The following is a 22,500-nucleotide window of genomic DNA, read 5'->3' as shown; positions in this document are numbered from 1 at the left end:
AAGACTGACTTTCTTCCTCTGGTTTTGGAGTTGTTGTGTTTCTCCGGTGCTTAAGTCATCATATCCTCGGGAAAGGTTTTAAAATAGCATAACTTCATGAGAGTATAAACCACTGTCTAACACCAGCTGTTGTTTAAATGACATATCACAGCACTCACAGGACAGCTTAATGGTTTTTATTAGCATTGACAACATTAGTGATTGGATCTGCTGCAGTGACTACTTAGTAGTTCCATATCAGATTGCAAATCGGGTAATGATCGTCAAGCATATATTCTTGTAGGTAGTTTTCTGCATTTCAAATATTGCCTTGGTATTTTGGGTGCTTCCTTTGCATCATTGTTGGTAATTATCTTTGTTCTTCACTCTAGTTTGCTGGAAATGAGGTTTATATAGATTTATAAGATTTCTTCATAAGGGTTAATATTATTGGACCTGCTCAGTTCTTTGCCCTTCAAGGGTCCTTGATGCTGGTGAAGGGCTATTGATCCAAGGAATTGAGAGCTACCCTTTCTTGGATCAAACCTGATTACCTCCCATTCCCTAGGTGCTTCATGGACCATACAGGTTTATCACTATCCAGCTAATATAATATTAATATTCACTTAGTGAGTATTCAATTTTTGGTATCACCTAATTCCTGCTTGAGTATCTGCTTTCTATTATAGTGAGTTTTGCTCATTTATGTTGTAAGTTGGGGACTTGTCTCTTTCAGAGACCTTGCAAAGTCCGTCATTAATAATTCATCATGGAATGTATATCTGTCATTAATTATTAGACTCTTATACCATTATAGCTGTAGAGAAGGCTGTGTCAGAGCTGCCAGCAGAATGTCAGTTTTGTGGACAGAAGTATCCTCGGAATTCCCTTGATCGCCATGAAGTCGAACTTTGTGAAGAAAGGTGAGAAATTGCATTTTACCACTCACAATAATCATCCAAATGTGTTAATCGAGTCATTAAAATGCTGTGTATTCCCCAAGGTGTGACCAGTTACATGACCATTATACCTGTTGTGACCAGCTGCATGACCATTACACCTGATGTGACCAGCTACATGACGATTAAACCTAGTGTGACCAGCTACATGACCATTATAATGTCCTAGCTTGAATTGTAGCTTCCTTTTCCTTCCTTGGATCATTCTGTAATTCTATATCCTGTATATATACAGGAGGGCCCCACTCATACAGCAGGTTAGGTTCTGGGCTACTGCTGTAAAGTGAAACAGCTGTTTTTCACTTTCAAATGCATATAAAAGCTCAATAACATGTTTACACTATCACATATTAAGTGAGCAATAGAGCTAGGCCTAAAAATGCATATACAGTACACACATTACTTATTTTAAAATATTTTCATCCTTGTCTTACAGTGAGTGGGGAATACGGCCTCTCTTCACATAGCGACATATTTGTTTACTGACAACTCAGTCTTACGATGGGCTCTCCAACCAGCATGCATACCTAAATAATGTACAGTGGACCCCCGGTTAATGATATTTTTTCACTCCAGAAGTATGTTCAGGTGCCAGTACTGACCGAATTTGTTCCCATAAGGAATATTGTGAAGTAGGTTAGTCCATTTCAGACCCCCAAACATACACGTACAAACGCACTTACATAAATACACTTACATAATTGGTCGCATTCGGAGGTGATCGTTATGCGGGGGTCCACTGTATATTAGAGCTGATTTCCTGTTTATTACAATATACATCACTCTACTGTATAAACATTTAAAAATATACCAGAAATGTAATAAATGGTGCAAAAGTGACATTAAAACAATATCAAAGATGGTCGACACAAACTCACTACCATTACAGTATGCTCCTCACTTAGTGACTAATTCGTTTACCGACGTGGTCTTAGGAATGGAACTCCATCGTTAAGTGAGGAGAGGCTGTATATATTTATTGTAGGAAATCTGAATAAATGAAGAATGGGTATAATTGAAAACTGCTGTAAAGTGAAATGCTGTAAAGTGGGTCCCTCCCTGGAGTTTAAATATAAATATATATATAAATATATTTTTAAATTAGTCAAATTTATGCAATTTCCACAGGGATCAGTCTTGGGCCCGTTGTTGTTTATAATATATATCAATGATCTTGATGAAGGAATTGCTAGTGATATGAGCAAATTCGCCGATGACACGAAGATAGGTAGGATAATTGATTCAAACGTAGATGTTAGGGAACTTCAGGAGGATTTAGACAAACTTTACTCTTGGTCAGAAAAGTGGCAGATGCAGTTCAATGTAGATAAATGCAAGGTTCTGAAGCTCGGGAGTGTCTATAACCCTAGCACTTATAAGTTAAATAATGTAGAACTTAGAGATACAGATTGCGAAAAGGACTTGGGGGTTATGGTAAGCAGCAACCTTAAAGCAAGACAGCAATGCCTAAGCGTACGTAATAAGGCAAATAGATTACTGGGATTTATATCAAGAAGTGTAAGCAACAGAAGTCCAGAGGTCATACTGCAGCTTTATACATCATTAGTAAGGCCTCACCTAGATTATGCAGCTCAGTTCTGGTCTCCATATTACAGAATGGACATAAATTCGTTAGAAAACATTCAGCGTAGGATGACTAAATTAATACATAGCATTAGAAATCTTCCTTATGAAGAAAGATTGAAGACTCTTAAGTTACATTCACTTTTTAGACGAAGAATGAGGGGAGACCTGATCGAAGTGTATAAGTGGAAGATAGGTATTAATAGGGGGGATATTAACAAGGTCTTGAGGATATCTCTCCAAGAGAGAACCCGCAGTAATGGATTTAAATTAGATAAGTTTAGATTTAGAAAGGACATAGGAAAGTATTGGTTTGGAAATAGGGTAGTTGATGAGTGGAACAGTCTACCTAGTTGGGTTATTGAGGCTAGGACTTTGGGTAGTTTCAAATTTAGGTTGGATAAGTACATGAGTGGGAGGGGTTGGATTTGAGTGGGACTTGCACATCGGAGCTTGTTTCTTGGGTGGCATTGAAAATTGGGATGGGCAAATGTTTTGTTAGTGGGATGAATTGTAAAGGACCTGCCTAGTATGGGCCAACAGGCCTTCTGCAGTGTTCCTCCTTTCTTATGTTCTTATGTTCTTATGTTAACAGTCTTTCCAGTGGGGTGATTGAGGTTAGGACCTTGGGTAGCTTTAAGAAGAGACTGGACAAATATATGAGTGGGAGGGGCTGGGTTTGATTGGTGTCAAGGGGTACGGGAGTTATTTCTTGAGTAGCTTTAGGTAGATGTCATTTTGATAAGGACCTGCCTCGTATGGGCCAGTAGGCCTTCTGAAGTGTTCCTACATTCTTATGTCCTTATATCTTCCTTATGAAGAAAGATTGAAGACTCTTAAGTTACATTCACTTGTTAAACGAAGAATGAGGGGAGACCTGATCGAAGTGTATAAGTGGAAGATAGGTATTAATAAAGGGGATATTAACAAGGTCTTGAGGATATCTCTCCAAGAGAGAACCCGCAGTAATGGATTTAAATTAGATAAGTTTAGATTTAGAAAGGACATAGGAAAGTATTGGATTGGAAATAGGGTAGTTGATGAGCGGAACAGTCTACCTAGTTGGGTTATTGAGGCTAGGACTTTGGGTAGTTTCAAATTTAGGTTGGATAAGTACATGAGTGGGAGGGGTTGGATTTGAGTGGGACTTGCACATCGGAGCTTGTTTCTTGGGTGGCATTGAAAGTTGGGTTGGGCAAATGTTTGTTAGTGGGATGAATTGTAAAGGACCTGCCTAGTATGGGCCAACAGGCCTGCTGCAGTGTTCCTCCTTTCTTATGTTCTTATGTTCTTATGTAATACCTGATTATTTGATTTGTCTAAAGTACCATAGTATTTTAAGCCCATGTATCATTCTCTATATTCCAACCTGTCATGTTTGTAGTTGTTTTTTGTCTTGTCCACATCATGATTCTGTAAGTTAATTTTTTTTTTTTTTTTTTTTTTAACAAGTCAGCTGTCTCCCACCGAGGCAGGGTGACCCAAAAAGAAAATACATTCATCATTATTCAACACTTTCACCTCACTCACACATAATCACTGTTTTTGCAGAGGTGCTCAGAAGCATATACATATAAAGATACACAACATATCCCTCCAAACTGCCAATATCCCAAACCCTTTCTTTAAAGTGCAGGCATTGTACTTCCCATTTCCAGGACTCAAGTCCGGCTATATAAAAATAACCTGTTTCCCTGAATCCCTTCTCTAAATATTACCCTGCTCACACTCCAACAGCTCGTCAGGTCCCAAATACCATTCGTCTCCATTCACTCCTATCTAACATGCTCACGGGCACTTGCAGGAAGCTAAATATCATGATTTAATTCCCTGATCATTTTTCTGCAAATGGAAATCACATTTATGCTTGTATTTTAAAAATATTTAAACGAAAATACTTTTGTAAGATTATGGTGCCGCCACCATTCAATCAATTTACGAATGTTAACATACTAGTGAATGGCAAAAATACCTAACTTTGATCTTAGTTTTTTATTTTTTAGTTGTGACATGCAGCCTCCATGGTGTGACTTCATTCTTTATGATTTTTGCGTTACAGGCCAGTTCGCTGCCAGTATAATGTTCTTGGGTGTGGGTGGAGAGGTCCACATCACGATGTCAGCAGTCATGAGCAGCAGTGTCAGCATCCCACTCACACTGGGGCACAGGTCAGCATGTACTCATACCTCTAACTGGTCTTAATAAATACTGCAAGATCACTTCCTTCAAGTTACATATGTATTCATTTTGATTTAAATCTTAGCATGAAACACTAAGAGCCTTATCTATCCATGTATTCTTTTGGGCAAAATATACATTGTTTATTTGTAATATCATTGCAGAGTTTGTAAGTTCCGTCAAACACGTTCAAAATATGGATGGTAACATTGCCTAATAGTATTACTGCTGCTTTATTACTGCTATAAATTAATTACTAATTGTGAATGGTGTAAAAACAGGGATGACTAATGCTCTATACTACTCAGGTTTTCTCACACCTGCAAAGACAGGCTGAGACAGCAGAGGAGGCCTCCAAGACATTCAATCAAATTATGTCTGTTCTTTCCTTTGAAAAGATCACATTCAATGGTAAGGACCAGCAGTCCAGTATGTATAGTTCCATATATTTGTTTATATAAATACAGGTCCACATAAGTACAATTATTGTACATAGTAACGTGTGTAAATTATCTAGGATAACCCAAAAAAGTCAGACAACATGACTTCCATTTGTATTGTATAGTTTTATTATGTAGTGTTACAGGCGTGCATGTGCTCTCATACAAAGTAATAATAATAATAATAATAATAATATCTTTATTTTACTACAAGTACATGTACAAGGTATACAGTCCTAGCTGATAACAATGACATACTACTATATAGAAAGTCCCTTGTTATGCTCCGCATTTCGGGCAAATTAGGTCAGTGTCCCAGGATGCGACCCACACCAGTCGACTAACACCCAGGTACCCATTTTACTGATGGGGAACATAGACAACAGGTGGAAAGAAACACGTCCAATGTTTCTACTCTGGCTGGGAATCGAACCCAGGCCCTCGCCGTGTGAAGCCAGAGCGTTAACCACCAGGCCACCAGTAAGTACTGTATTCAAAAGTTTCATCTGCGAAATGAATTTGATATGTAAGCAGATATGATTTTTTTTTTTTTTCAACCTCAGACGTAACCCACAAAGGCAGGGTGACCTTAAAAAAAAAAATGGAAGTGTTTTTTTAAATCTAGTAATTTATACAGGAGATAGGACTACTAGCCCCTTGCTCCCAGCATTTTAGTCACCTCTTATGACATGCATTGTTTATGGAGGAAGAATTCTTTTCCACTTCTCCATGGAGATATGAATATGCAAATAATTATGCAATGTACATTGTATGTATGATGATTGCTATTGTGTGCATGATTACTATCTACCTTATCTATTATGGTGTCTCTTTTTAACGTTCACTATTCATATTTTTAGATTTTCCAGTTATGTAAACACTGCCTTCTCTTGGATCACATTCTAGCATTTTGTCATACTGTTTGTGAAAAATTTCTATTGTCTTTTGGGCACTGTTGTTATCAGTGTACAGTTGTGGCCTCTTGTTCTCTCTGTTGATGCTGTCAAAAGATAATATATTTTTATTGTATCCTTTTATAACTTTGTTTAATGTTATCAGATCTCCTCCTCTTTATCAGCCACTGATAGCATGCTCAATCATGCTTCATGACCTCCCCCTTTTTTTGTTTTGTTTTTGTTTTTTGTTTTTTTTGCTTCTGGGATCCTTTTTTTTGTAGTATATCCTTGGACTTTTCCCCCTCTTACCCACATTTTTTAAAGGTGCAGACACTACACTGCTGCTACATATTCCAGTTTTAGCCTAACGTACATTATCAATAGTTCTTTTAGCATATTTCCACCCACACTTCTATTTTGAAAGCTTACTTTGCACAAATAACTGACACATAGGAGAAAGAACCTTATGATGATGATTCAGTTTGACTAGGACCATTAACAAGTATTGTTCCAGTCATGGTATTGTGCCTTTTTATTATTTTTGAGGATTACTAGTCTATCTTAAATTTTACTGTCCATCTTTCCTTCTATTTACTCATTTTATTAGTCGTCTTGTATGTATTTATGGTTTGTATAGTGTTTTATTCCTTCTGGCAAGCCATTTATATAAATATATAAATTACTACTACTACTTGAACTTAGGTCACACTACACAGGAGTTTACACGTACATATAAGTATACACACTCATCTGAGTTTTCTTCTGTTTTCTTAATAGTTCTTGAAACTGGTCATTGGTATGTATCCTCAGTAAATTTGTAGGTGTATCTGTTGTTTTGTTAGTTGTTTTCCTTTGGGTATAAACCATGGTAATTGATGCCAACAAGTTGTTGAAAAGAAGACATACGTCAAACACTAGGAACTTGATCACAGGAAGTTATGACAGTCCCAGGACCAAAATGTTTTCTAATAGACATGTCCTCGTGTTTGCTCACGTGTCTCGCTTTCATTGAATTTTGGATTATTTCTGTATTTCCTTTCCCTGGAGTCTTAAATTTTCATTGGCTGTATTGGTGTGAATTTCTCTTAAGAAATGTTAAGCTGCGTTTTGTGTCAGTCCTTGGAAATACAAACTCTAATCTCCTTTTCTCAAAAAGGTGTTACAACAGAAATCATTCATTTGCTTAAATTTTATTGTTATTTGACAAGGCTGGCATTCTACACACTATTGATCAAAGTAAGTTTATCTTCAGTCTTTGTATTCTTTCATAAATGCTCAAGTTCTGTTTACTCTATATAAATTATTATGTATTATTCTTAATTATCATTAATTATGAATTTTTAACTAGCCACTTATGTTTCCTCAAAAGATTTGCAGCTGAAACCTTATCGGACCGATGAATTTATCCACAAGCTGTTCTACGAGACTAGCCGGTTCTCAGCTCTGGGCTACCAGTGGGTGATCAAGGCACGACTCAATGACAACCAGAAGGATCCTCACCTCACATGCAACAGGTTCATTACTTATCAGGTAACTTAGATAATAATCCTTCAGTTGCCTTTAGAATACATAAAATGCAAAACATTTTCAAGTTTTGATTTATAAATATTTTCTAGTACCCTATTTTGTTCTTTTTATGTTGATTATTCCCATTTGTCTTTGTAATTATAAATCTATACCTGCCACCAGTAAGTATAAGAAGGATTTCTATGGTATAAACAAACCCACATGAAAAAAATTAAATACAAGTTAAAAGGGGCACTTTATATTTCAGCAAAACTGAGGTCATCTTCAGCAGGCTGGAGATGCTGTTGAAGTATTTGTCATTTGTAGGGCAAAATCAGGGCTGGATTAAGGCATGGGTTTTAGGGGCTGCAGCCCAGGGTCCTCTGCCAGCTGGAGGACCTCCAGAGATGTTCTCAACAATTTACAATTTATTGATGTTTTGGAGAAATTTGTTTCCAAGAAGTTACACAAAGCAAATGTTTGAATTTTAATTGTGGTTAGCCTTGTAAAAATAAATTTAATATTTCTTTAACATTTTTCCTTTTGAAAATATCACTGTGGGCCTCACAGTACCTGTAGCCCAGGGGCCTATAAAGTCTTAATCTGGCTCAGGCCAAAATATACAGGCTGAAATATACTCCTTTTACCCTCTGTTTCATTATCTCCATGTGGATTTGCTTGTACCATTAACCAGTGTTCATTACACTTATAGTTGGAAGCAATTCTATATTCATTTAATCTCAAACAAATGGAAAAATAGATACAGTATTTGTAACAAACTAAGTGGAATTGCCATTCATAACGTTTGTACTAATTCTTGTATTTTGGTGTATCACTTAGAAGAGTTAATTCTTGCCTTTAATTAGTTAGTTTAGTGATTCTCAGACTGCCAAGTTATATTGTTCTCTTCACTGCAGTGATGAGTGTTACTCAGTTTTCATACTTGTCGACTTATAAACAACAATGTTTCTAAATGCCAATTTTTTTTTTTTTTTTAGTTGATTGTGAAGAGTAAACCTAGTAGTCCCATGACGGTACACTTCATGATCCTGCGAGGACCCTTTGGAGACATGCGTGTTGATCCACACATATGCCAGTTTGAATTTACAGAAAGTGGCACAGAGAGTCCATTCTTTGCCTTACCACTGCCTGACAGTGCTGAGTGTAATAAACTTCTAGCTGCCCGCATTATTGATTTTAGGTGAGTGTCAGAGTTTTTCAAATACTGTCTGTGACCGTCATTGAAGATATTTTTTCAGTGGATGAAAATTACTGAAAATTAATCACTCACAGTACCATTACCACATTTCACAGCAGAGACCCAACAAATATAATTAATTTATTCCATATAAACTCTTTAAGCTATATAGAAATAAATCTTCTTTCTTTCAACACACCGGCCGTATCCCACCGAGGCGGGGTGGCCCAAAAGGAAAAATGAAAGTTTCTGCTTTTACTTCTTTCTTTCTTTCAACACACCAGCCGTATCCCACAGGCGGGGTGGCCCAAAAGGAAAAACAAAAGTTTCTCCTTTTACACTTAGTAATATATACAGGAGAAGGGGTACTAGCCCCTTGCTCCCGGCATTTTAGTCGCCTCTTACAACACACATGGCTTACGGAGGACGAATTCTGTTCCACTTCCCCATGGAAATAAGAGGAAATAAACAGGAACGAGAACTAGAAAGAAAATAGAAGAAAACCCAGAGGGGGGGGGTGTATATTCTTGTACATACATGTATGTGTAGTGTGACTTAAGTGTAAGACGAAGTAGCAAGACGTACCTGTAATCTTGCATATTTATGAGACAGACAAAAGACACCAGCAATCCTACCATCATGTAAAACAATTACAGGCTTTCGTTTTACACTCACTTGGCAGGACGGTAGTACTTCCCTGGGCGGCTGCTGTCTACCAACCTACTACCTACATTAGAAATAAATGAAGTAACTAAATTTATAAGGTGCTTCATATGTATTTGATAGTGCTTACTCTATACTACATGAATTCTATGGTCATTGTTTAGACTGACACTTGTTTCAATTCTTTAGCCAGAGTTTTGGTAAGTTGGGGAGAAAGAAGGATAGGTAAGGATGGAATATGAAGGAAGGGTAGGTGAGAGGTGAGGAGAGGGGGGGGTAACAAAGATAAGTGGCTCAATCACTTTGGTGTATATTAACAAAGGTGTGTGTGTTGTGTTATGCATAATAATCAGTTGACTGTGTATACCACACCACCCATCAGACACACACTTGTATATAAGATGCATACATGCATGACAGTGAATTGGTGTTGGGTACATTTTTGTAATTGCCATTTTTTTTAGTTGTACACTTGTTGATTGTAGAACTAGTTTATCAGTGCCACATGCATATAAATTACCCTCCAGGGAGTTTCCTTGATACTGGCCAGGAGCTCTTGATTTAAGGAATTGGACCTGAGCTGCCCTTCCTTGCATCAAACCTGAATGCCTCCCATTCCTCCAGCCAATGTATGACTCCTTGTGGGTTTGGTGCTCCCCAGCAAGGAAATAATAATTATAGTAATGAATCTAAATTTATTCCTTATATACACAACTGCTCTTGAATTATATTTTCAACTTAAGCTTAGGTACCTAATGGCATCCCACAAGGATTTAATTTTAAAGACTTGACCATTATGCACAATAATAACCCACATGAGTTTAAATATACAGACCCATTACTCTTCTGAGTTTCTATGTTCATTACATTTTAGTTATTCACTTGACCAATATAATCAGTAGGTGTTAAGTCAAGATTGTATTAAAAATGATTGGGAACCTTCCAGCTAAACTTCTCATACTGCTTCCTTGACTGCAGTAGGATGCAGGTATTACAGTGGTACCTCATTGGATGTCACTTCACTACAGAATCTTCATTTAACCATGATGTTTCAAGAGTCTCTAAGCCATAAACTGAATGTCTCAACCCAGGTACTGATTGCATGGAGGAAGGAGCTACTAAAATACAGACAGGACGAGTTACAAAACTACAGACGGGACGAGTTACAAAACTACAGACTATATGTTGTTATCTCTCCCTCCAGCACTGTATGACCCTTTCAAATTTAGCGATTACTTTGATTGTATTACTATTGTTGTGTTGTTATTTTTCCAACTTTTTCACAACTCATTCTCACCACTCCATTGCCACCCCATCTTATCCACTGTTGATCCTGCCTTCACTAAACTTCCCTATGTTTGTGTATTCCATCCTTGATTTCCAAATATTATTGTCTGTGCCTAAATTTGCATTTGATCTCTTCCAGGTTGATGATGGGTATGGTGACCAAGTAAATGTGACCACTGACATACTATGTGCCACAACATTATTCAGCCTGACCTATCATGTGTACGCTCAAACTCTCACATTATTTTCTTAGTTTTACGATTCTTATTTGTTTACATTACAACTTGGTAAAATTATATGTATGTTTATGCATATTTATAGTTCTGTAATATATATATAGATATAGATGCACATGCTAAAATCTGAATTACATATAAATTTGGAAATATTTTTATGTACAGTATACTTAATATTACTCACATGATGGCTAATATTGTTTCCAAAAAAAATATTACAGAGTGTACACAGTTTTCAGTCAGTATACATCTTCTCTCCTATATTAGGTAGATTTCAGCAATTTCCTCATTCTTAACCATCTCATTCATAGTTTTCTCTAATTATATAAAGGGAAATATGAACATTCATCAAGATTTTTTCCCATGGCATATAAAAATCCATTCACCTACACAGCAACCATTTAGAAATCAGTTTAGCAACTGTTCATATGTGTAAAAGGATAGTTGGCTGGTAATTGGGCAAAAAAATTTATATCAGAAGGCAGTCTGTCCTCATTCATCCCTAAAAGATACATATTTATATGTAATATATATTGAATATGAAATATTCCCTATGGATATGTATTATTACATGCAAATTTGTATTTTATTGCAATTCAGTGTATTGCATGTGAATATTATGTATTAATACATGGGATTATGTATTACATGTGAATATGTATTACTGTATATGAACATGTATTATACAGTATATAAACATGAGGACAGGGTGTATGTTGTTTCATTCTGTGAGCAAATGCAAAATACTATACAAAGTCTTGCAAATGGCAAGCGACTTTATGTGGGGATTTGTGATGGCATTTGGGATTATTTTTTCATCTTCATATCTTCTCATAATTATGAGCAAAAAAATATATTATTATACCTGAACATTTTATTAACTTACAAAATGATTCATACATATCTGTATTGTGGTTAGCAACTAAATCAAGCCAAAATACAAAACAAAAGAGGAATATTGGAATGTCTTAAATGTACATGCCTGTCTTGAGGAATAGGTCCAGGAAGGACAACCTACTGCTAAATCTAACCCAGACATGGGGAATGAGGAAAGCAGGCTCTTTCTGAGTCATGCCCAAACACTGGGAAAGGAAGGGCAGTACCTTGTCAAGTCTTACCTAAACTTAGGAAAAATGGGCAGCATTTTGCCAGGTCTTACTTAAACATACAGAAAGAACAGGCAGAATCTTACCAAGTCTTAGATATATAGAGAGAACAGGCAGAATCTTACCAAGTCTTACCCAAACATATAGAAAGAACAGGCAGAATCTTACCAAGTCTTACCCAAACATATAGAAAGAACAGGCAGAATCTTACTAAGTCTTACCCAAACATACAGAAGGAACAGGCAGAATCTTGCTAAGTCTTAAGGAAACATTAGCACTCCCATCATGTCCTAAGATGCTCTTAAAATATTGAATGAAGAATGCCCTAATTTGGCTTGATTGCCAGATAAATAAGGTACTGTACTGTAGATTTTCTTTCTTTTTTGGGTCACCCTGCCTCGGTGGGAGACGGCCGACTTGTTGAAAAAAAAAAAAAAGTAGGCAGATTGGTTACTATATTCATAGGAAAGTGATAAACCTGTAATGATCATACAGTGCCTGGGAGTTAATCAGATTAAGTCTGAGGAATGGGAGAGTAGCTACAATTCCTTGGACGAAAAGCCCTTCAGCATCAAGATGCCTCTGTGTAAGGGATAGACAGTTTGAGTAATGCCACAGCATACACGTATGAAAAGTAGGAAGAAACTAGGTATATACTGTTTATTAATAGCAGATTCAAGTAATGTATGTATGAGAATTCTTTGCGTATGAATTGCTATGAAACATAACTGGTAAAGTGTGTTTAGAAATTAATAAGAAACATGCCTGAATAAAAACATGCAGAAAGTGATGTATAATAGTGTTATGTTTATTGGTATGTATATTTATTTAGTTCTTTATGTTTGAGCTTTCTGTATCAGATGGATCAAGATTTAATTTAATTTTAACTTACAATTATTGACTGTAGGTGTTTAAATTTTGTCACTTTACTCTAGCTTTGATGGGACTTCAAGAATTTACATGCATATTAAGACATCCATATTACTAGTAGTTTTCAATAAATGTTTATCAGTTATGTACATACAGCTAGGTCTCGGTTAGTGCGAATAATGAATCCTGTGACATGGTCACATTATTTAAATTTGCACTAGTCGAATTATATGTAATTTTTGCACGTGATTTGAAGAGTTTGAGGGGGGAAAACTAGCATTGATTAATTTCACACTAAATCAAAATTTGCACCATTCAAACTCGCACTAATCAAAACCTGGCTGTATATTGCTTTTGTACTGTTTAGGTGACTGAACTCATTATGGCAAAAAAATTTCACAGGTGACTGAACTCATTATGGCAAAAAAATTTCACAGGTGACTGAACTCATTATGGCAAAAAAAATTCACGAACTCATAGAATACTTGAATGAATTTATTACTTAAAACCGTCTAAATTACTTGCAATGATTATTGCACATAACCACAATATTCTAAATTTAAAATGCAAATAGTTTTGATATATGGTTTGGTGTCCAGATAATGAAATGGGCCCCATGACAGCGTCCCCCAAACAGGAGTACTCCCCAAAAAAAAAAAAACATACCACAGGCGGGGATAGAACCCGCGCAGGTATGGTTCTATCCCTGCCCGTGGTATTGTTTGTTTACAATCGTGTCATTACGATTTCGTGAGTCAGGAGTACTCAAGTCAAAATATTATGGTCATCAAGTGATGCTTATGTAACTCAGTTCTAAATATATTTAAAAAGAATCATCTCTGGATGTGTTCTAATCATGTATATGTTTGCATTCATAATGCTGCTGTACTCGCCTGTTTGAGGTGGCAGGGGTCAAGTGGCAGCTACTGGCCCCGCCTCTTCACTGATATGTACAATATTCTGGTACTGTTTTGATAAGAATGTGGTTTACTAGAGAATGTGTGTGTATGTACAGTATAGGAATAAATGGATATGTAAGAATGGCAAAGAAAATTATCCATATGAGCACTTTGCCAAAAATTTAAGATTTTCTAAAAAGCTCATGAGCTTTCAAAATATGCAACCTACAAATAGAAAATACAGTGGAACCTCAAATATCGAACTTTCTTCAGTCCAGAAGGCTGTCCGAGTGCCGTTACCGAATGAATTTATTCCTATCAGGAATAATGTAAATTAGATTAGTCCATTTCAAACCCTCAAAAATACACTTATAAAAACACTTACAAAAATACACTTACATAATTGGTTGAGTTGGGAGCAGTTCGATTTTTGAGGTTCCACTGTAATGCAGATTAAAAATGAAGTAAATACAGATGTCCCACAATTTATATTGTATATGTATTCCAACCCCAAAGCATCTGTACTAGGCTCAGTCAGGTCATTAACTTATAATTCTGCACTGATCACATATGTCGAATGTATATCACATACATATGGAATTCCTAACAGAAACAGTGCATCATATATTAGCAAATTAACATAAAGCAAATAAAGGAAAGGGAAACCTGTTAAATCTACCACAGCAAAAACTCGTACCTAGTATCACGTGCCAAATCGTATGGCCTCTTCAGTTGGAATAAATAAAGTCGAATGTTCTCCTTGTTGAGGTGTGACCCAATGACCTCCAGAGTTAGGTCACCCTCAAGAGGGAACCGACCACCAAGTGTGTTGCAGTTTTTTCACTTGTTTGAGCTCATATCATTTGTTGAATATTAAATTATTTTTCCAACAAACAAGTTCGTTACTGACATCACAAGGTTCACCTCTACAATTTTTTCACTATATTATTATTATTACAATCAAAACTAAGTGCTAAACCCACAAGGGTCATACAGCACTGATATCCCTACATTATCATTATAGTTCTTTCTTTCTTTCAACACACCAGCCGTATCCCACCGAGGTGGGGTGGCCCAAAAGGAAAAACAAAAGTTTCTCCTTTCATATTTAGTAATATATACAGGAGAAGGGGTTACTAGCCCCTTGCTCCTGGCATTTTAGTCGCCTCTTACAACACGCATAGCTTACGGAGGAAGAATTCTGTTCCACTTCCCCATGGAGATAAGAGGAAATAAACAAGAACAAGAGCTAGTAAGAAAATAGAAGAAAACCCAGAGGGGTGTGTATACATATGCTTGTACATGTATGTGTAGTGTGACCTAAGTGTAAGCAGAAGTAGCAAGACGTACCTGAAACCTTGCATGTTTATGAGACAGAAAAAACACCAGCAATCCTACCATCGTGTAAAACAATTACAGGCTTACGTTTTACACTCACTTGGCAGGACGGTAGTACCTCCCTGGGCGGTTGCTGTCTACCAACCTACTACCTAGGATCATTATAGTTATAACAACAAATTTACACATTATTCATATGTACATTTAGTGTGCCTATAAGCAGAGTTGGTAAGATTAACCAAGCTGTCATAAAAATAGATTTTTCAAATTCTATCTTAATATATTCTTGGATATATTCATGTGAACTGATATGGGATGTCTATGCAGTGTAAGTGTAGGAACATGTACAGAGTTCATTACATGTCTTATAAATAATTTAATTACAACTCTTTATTTTAAACAGTAATTGGCAATAATAAACTTTAACAGAAGTTTTACAGTTCAGCTTAATTACATTAGGTTTATCTTGTTATTATTGAATTGTTATCATAATTTCACTTATTATTATTATTAAGTGTCATTAAGAGAACTGTTAAAAAAAGAAATACACTACTGTTTAGTATAGAAGTTGCAATGATGTGATATATAGATGGCTGACCCTACTTATACAACATCAAAAAAATAACTTGCCAAAGAAGACTGCTGTGATCTTTTACTAGTAACCTAACACTCAGACTACAGTAAATGCTCAATATAATATATACCTCCATGTAACGGACTTCAGAAGTACAGAACAAAATTCACTGGCCGTATTAATGTTGGTAGAATTATCATCAGTATGTTAAGTAGAAGGACACAATTGCAACTAATGTGACATTTTATTGTGGCAACAATAAAATTTCACATTAGTTGTACCTGTGTCCTTGTACCTAACAAAATTCACTGGGTCATTATTTTTGGATATAAGAATCGAAGTCCATTTCTTACATAATTCTCTCTTACTGATTCTGTCACAGCACATAAGTTTCATCTCTATTCACCATGATTACTATTAACAGCCATCCATTTTCCCCCATTTGTCCATTATATCGAGGGTTTACTGTGTATATATATATATAAAACTGAAAATATTTTAAAATTCTTCATTTATATATGAAACATATGATTTATTTTAGTTTTAGTCGCACCCAAAATGCATTTTTCATTCATGAATTAGCAATAACAGTTTGTTTTATCTTCTTTAGAGAGTAAAATGTTTGTGAATAATAATCCGATTAACATTTATGAAATAAAAATAGATTATTCTTGTTCCGAGCTTTTAACAAATATTACTGCTGAGCATCACTATGACATTACTGGAGGTCTTTGACCTACAACACCCTAGGTTACATGAATGTGAGTCATCTAGGAGCCAATTAAACATTTTCAATGACCAGGCTGCAAGACTGTGTGAACCATAACCATCCTGTGCACTGTTGTTTTATTTGCAAACAACTCATTTTTAACTTTAAAACCCCAGGAATACATGTTGTGAGACCTGTATTGGCCATTTTTTCTTTTCAGTTCAACATGTTCAGAACGTGTCATTACCAAACTAAATTACATAAATTTTATAAAGAGCCACACAATTGATTATGGTAATGCTTACATTGAATCTGCACTCTGGTTCATCATTTTTCAAATATTTTTCAGTTGTTTAAATGTGGATGCCATTTACAAAAAAAAAAAAAAATACTTTTGGTGTTAATTTGTCGTTGAAAGAGTGATGCATTAATCTGATCATGTGCCTATGAATGTGTACTATAATTTACTAATGAATGAGTCTTAGCCATAAATGAGTCTTATTTAGATATAAAGAAAGAAAGAATTTAACCAGGAATGAAACTTCAGGTATTGTCATATTCACCAAAAGCACTAAACCCATGTGAGTCACTACAAAGTTTTCTGGTATGAAACTTGTTATTTACATTATAAAAAAGAAGACAGGGCCCTGGATACATAAAAATCTTTATATTTTACAATGTAAGTACTGTATTATAAAGTCTGATAAAAATAAACATAGTGAAACATTGAATGTCATTAATTTAAGCATTAAAACCAAGCCTCCTATCAGACCGTCTTATTATAATAAATTTCATTGGAAGATGTTGTGATTAGTCTGTGAGTAAGACAGATTGAATGTATTCATATCAAGCAAAAGTCATCCTTCATGTCTAACCTACAAAATATTTACTAAGCATACAAAGATAATTTTTAAAGCTAAATTTATTAACAAAACATTTATTGCTATAAACATTTCTTCTTTTTTTTTTTTTTTTTTTGCTTTATGTGTATGGCTGTGTGCTTTGATGTATTTGAGCTTTATCTAATTCCTCCATGTATTAAGAGGCTATCTTATTTAAAATCTTTATCCCTTTTATTCTTATTTACGTTAGACTAAGAGTCACCAGATTATAGACACTAAGTATAGAAGTCTATATTAAATATTAAAATGTAATTAATATTTTTTTGCTCATTAGTCATCTTGCTCTTATACTGTACTGTTACATCTGGTTGACTGAATGAAGATGAATGTGTTTGCATTTTTGTCCTGTCTTGGCAGGAGATAACCACTGAGGTAAAAAAAAAATTGATTAAAAGTTTATGTAAATTCTCTGATTGTACAGTGCATAGAATTTCAACTGATCTTTGACATCTATTTAAAGTCAGATTCTTTTATGCACGTTTGATATTATTATTAAATACAAAACACATTATAACAGACTGATTTGTTCTAAATTTGGGATGGTAGCATATTCAATAATAATAATTAAGAATAAGACACGTGTAGGTGTCTTGCCATCCAGTGGCTTTATCAGTACATACTTGGACACTATAGGAAATTATTGTCCATGTATGTTGATAAAGCCACTGGATGATGAAATGTCTACAAATAAAGATACCCAGATGTTGCACGTGTCTTATTCTTCATCTTGTTGGTACTGAATACCACAGATGTACATTAATAATTAAGCTTGTATGTTATTTAAAAATTCAGTTGCAAGTGTCATTGAACTCTTTAACATTCTCAAGTTATTCACTTGACTTATTACTTACTTTCAATGACATGTTTTGTCAAGAAAACAATTCAGCAATACACCATATACATACATAAATTTCACACCATTCATTTTGAATCCATGTTAGTGGAAAAGAATCCTTCCTCCATAAGCCATACTTGTCATAAGAGGTGACTAAATTGCTGGGAGCAAGGGGCTAGTAACCCCTTCTCCTGTATAAAAGAAAAACTTTCATTTTTCTTTTTAGGTCACCCTGCCTTGGTGGGATGTGGCCAGTTCATTGAAGGAATACAAATACGATATTTTTGTTTGTGTTCATGTATTTTGCACTTGTTTAATCCATTTAATTTAATTCTGTAATACAGTACAGTTTTAATATCAAAACTTTAAAATTCAAAGTTTATTTCCACATGATATATCGTTTATACAGAAATGGGTGACACTTTAAATGCATGTAGAAAGTCTATGGTTATGCAGAGCATTTTGGGCCAGCTTTAGCCTAACTTAGGACTACAAGGGCAATAAACATTACATATATGTAATGTATACACATATATATACGTGTCACCCTGCCTTGGTTGGGAGACAGCCATCGTGTTGAAAAAAAAATATGTTCTCATATTAGTTTCTGTATCCATCAAAAAATGGGTACTGAAGCAAGTTCATCCTAAATATATGCAGCTATATTGTGTTGCTATGCACTGGTGATACTATTAGTGTGAATATTGTTGCAGGGCTCCTTCAATTTTAAGGCAAAAAAAAAATTCTAATTATTGTAAACAAACCATTGGTATTTTTTGTTGAATCATTGCGATGTGAAACATAAATTAGCAGTGGTGGATGGATTGTACGAGATTATTTCAGCCCATTCATACAAAATATTGTACTTATACATGACAATTTCAGATTATGAAAAAGTGTACACATTCTAAGAAGTGTTCACTTGTAAAAAAGTGTACACTTGCTAAAAAGTGTACACCTGCTAAAAAGTGTACACCTGCTAAAAAGTATACACTTGCTAAAAAGTGTACACTTGTTAAAAAGTGTACACTTGCTAAACAGTGTATGCACATGATTTTTGGCAGCATTTTTATTAGTATGTATTGCAAAAAATTTAGTTTTACAGTGAATTAGTCTTAAGTACAAGCCATTATTTTCTTGAAAGGTAATGAATGTAACTCATGTATAATTGATGCTTTTTGCAAATTGTTTATACCACTACACTAAGGTAAATTACTATAACAAGTTCAGTTTTTTTTATCAGTTACGCATTAATTGATTTCTAGGCACGATAGCTAAGTTGTGTGTAAAGCATCAAGGGTGATTTCACCCTGTCCTAACTAGTATAAAACTGTGTGATAAATGTTTCACATTTTAGTTTAAGGCTTAATCTGCATGAAGCTTCTTTCAGAAATGCAAGGCATTGTTTGTGTTATTAAAATATAAATTTCAGTGATTTTCCCCTGCTTTATGTAATGTATAAACCTTTCCCCAGTACTGAAAATATTTTCCTAATATTTAATTTAATAGTTACTCAAGAAAATGTTCATATATGAAATTGAGAAAATTCTAAACATTTTTCCTTTACATATATTTTATGGTATAAAACTCAATTTTAAGATCTGACTTTGGTGTTATTTAAAGTTTGAATTATTAAAGAGCATCATATGTATGTAGTTGGTAATGCTGACTATCTTATATTTAAGTTCAGCATGGATAAAAAGTAAATATGTTATCTACTTATACATTGTTATGAAGATAATCTTGACACTCTGTCCATGTAGCTTTTAACCGAGATATCTAATATTTATATTGTACAAAAGTTTGGTATTGGATATATAGAAATAGATTAAAATTGAAAATGATAATTCTTTTAAGTGATATAAAATTGTTGCTTTGCTATTTAAATCAAAAGTAGAGAATTTACATGCCAATGACAAATTAAATTTGTCAAAAGTATGTGTTAATGTTAGAATACATTTTTATTAATTAAATGTCTTTAAAGGTTAAACCCAAAAGTTTATAGTGAATTATATTCGCGCCTCACTGTGTTCCAAAGACGTCTGCCTACCTGGTATTTTTTTTATTCACTAATGGGCATGAGAGTATCTTTTGTCATAGACTTAAAAGATTCATTGTCAATCATTCAAATCTTTAAAATTAGCATTCATTCAGCCCTTGTTTTAAAATGAACCTATCACTTTAGTGACTGTATTTAAATGATAGACATAAAAATGGCTGTTGTAAATATATCCTTATCTAGTTAATATTAAGCCTTTTGACCTTTTTGTAACTTTAAACCCTAATGTAATAAATGATAGTGTAATATAAACAAAAAAAAAGCATTTTTCCCTTAAAGCTTTAGCCCTGTACCTGACTGAGCTGTCCGTGTGTTGACCATTAAAAGTGAATAACTATTCAAAGTGATTTATTTTATGATTTTCCTTCAATTATCCTAAGTATAATTTTTTACATAATGCTATGTGACCCATATGATTTTTGAGCTTTTTTGTGAATGCTATATGACCCATCTGAGTTTAGAGCCTTCTTATGAATGCTATGTGACCCATCTAAGTTAAGAGCTTTCTTGTGAATATAATTTTTCATAAATTATCACTACTGTATGGCATATATACAATACAGAAGTACAGAGGGCATAATAGTATGTAAGAATTGTAAAGGAATAGGCATGTTAAGTGTCCTGTGGCTCAGATGGTAGCACACTCAGCTCTCACACTGAGTGTTCATGGTTTGATCCCCTCTAAGGAAGGTTCCTTGATGCTGGTGAGGGGCTCTTGATCTAGGGAATTGGATCTGTGCTCCAGTTCTCTGAATTAAGCCTGAATACCTTCCATCCCCCCTCCGCATGCGCTGTATAATCCTACGGGTTTAGCGCTCCCCCATGATTATAATTATAATCATGGTCTGATCCCCATCCGGGTGGAAATGTTGGGTATGTTTCCTTACACCTGCTGCCCCTGTTCACCTGTCAATCACTTGGTACCTGGGTGCTAGTCTTATTGTGGGTCACATCCTTGGGGGGTGGTAATATACCTTAGGACTGAGGCTCCAAAATGAGCTAAGATAGCAGCTCTTGGCCCATAAGACTGTAAAAAAATGTGACTGAATTGTGGTTAGAAAGAATGATTTGAAGAAGTAAATTCAGGAGCAAAAGGATGTGTAGATAAAGGACTCTTGAGCCAAGGAAATGGAATTAACCTTTCTTTCCTTGGATCAAACCAGTTTGTAGGTATATAGTGTGTACACTGTTTTTTTTTTTATAAATTTCAGGTGCGAAATGGCTGCAACATTTAAGAAAATGAATTAAGAAAAATCGCTAGATCAAAAACGAGTTGAAACCGCGCGGCAAATGACGTACGTCATCGGGTGGGGAGGAGCTTACCACTGGCTACTGAGCTCCCATTGGTTGGTTCTAATGTTTACATTCATGCATCCAATCACAGATCCCGTGACAAAGTTGATAGGAAAATGCTACCCTACAGTGATTGGCTATTATGATAACAGTGTTGTGTTGGCTATACTGTATGCAGAGTTCTGTCAAAACAAAGAAGTGAGATTAGGAACATGTAATCTTTCTTATGAGCAGCTGTTGGCGAGTTCTTCCTCTCAGCGAGGTTAAGAAATACAATACAGCACAGTTCAGTCCTCCCAGAATGTAAGTTGCTCTCAGTTTTACTGCTAGAGTATATTATGGTCTTGTACTCACCTAATTGTGGTTGCAGGGGTCGAAACTCAGCTCCTGGCCCCGACTCTTCTGTTGTGGTCTGAATGTGAACTCACGCATAGTGTGTGTAATACAAGCATGCTATGTATACCCTAACATTTATTTCCCATGCAAAACTTTATTTTGGGAGATAAGTCGAGAATGAACGCACTTCTAAAAAAATATACTTTTGGGATAGGGTTTTACAACAGTTTTGGAGTAAAGTTTTTAAGAGGAAATATACCTGTATCAAATGTATTTTGACATTTGTTTTTCACAAACTTTGTCTATAATCCCTCGAATAAATCCAGGTGTACTCCAGGTATCACTTCAAGAGTTAGTGTAATATCTTCATTATGCACTCCATACCCATCCTGTGGGAGGTAGTCAAGAAGATTACAGAGGTACATAATGGGTCCAGGGACTGGGCCCCAAAGTTTTGATATCAGTACAAGTTACAAAGGTAATGAACTATTCAGAGTCTACACCAGATTTGCCAATAGTCTCCCTTCAAGAGAAGTGCAAGGATTATTTCTGGTGAAGAAATTCTTGATTCAATCTATGACCCCTTCCTGGGATCTCTTTACCGTTAGTCAATAATGTGGTAAGGCTGGTAGTAGCAGTAGTAGAACGTAATT

The 22,500-nt window shown here is 35.2% G+C and overlaps 1 protein-coding gene across 2 annotated transcripts in view; it reads left to right on the top strand.

The window, feature by feature from the left end:
- LOC138855156 (zinc finger TRAF-type-containing protein 1 homolog) overlaps positions 1–20,561 on the top strand; it is a 49,381-nt gene extending 28,820 nt beyond the window's left edge. Inside the window, exons 3-9 of one of the 2 annotated variants that reach the window (XR_011394330.1) lie at positions 797–902; positions 4,582–4,690; positions 5,009–5,111; positions 7,406–7,566; positions 8,541–8,743; positions 10,830–13,304; positions 13,340–20,561. Coding sequence is in view for 1 of the 2 variants with exons in the window: in XM_070102765.1 (XP_069958866.1) it covers positions 797–902; positions 4,582–4,690; positions 5,009–5,111; positions 7,406–7,566; positions 8,541–8,743; positions 10,830–10,857 (710 nt within the window). In the remaining variant the exon portion in view is untranslated. Of the gene's footprint in view, positions 1–796; positions 903–4,581; positions 4,691–5,008; positions 5,112–7,405; positions 7,567–8,540; positions 8,744–10,829 lie in introns of both variants that reach the window. The other variant, XM_070102765.1, reaches the window with a different exon arrangement.
- Positions 20,562–22,500: the final 1,939 nt, after the last annotated feature.

This window comes from Cherax quadricarinatus, chromosome 83, assembly GCF_038502225.1.
Source record: "Cherax quadricarinatus isolate ZL_2023a chromosome 83, ASM3850222v1, whole genome shotgun sequence".
Taxonomy (NCBI): domain Eukaryota; kingdom Metazoa; phylum Arthropoda; class Malacostraca; order Decapoda; family Parastacidae; genus Cherax; species Cherax quadricarinatus.
Note: the sequence above shows the minus strand (reverse complement) of the source record. Positions and strands in the feature narration are given on the sequence as shown.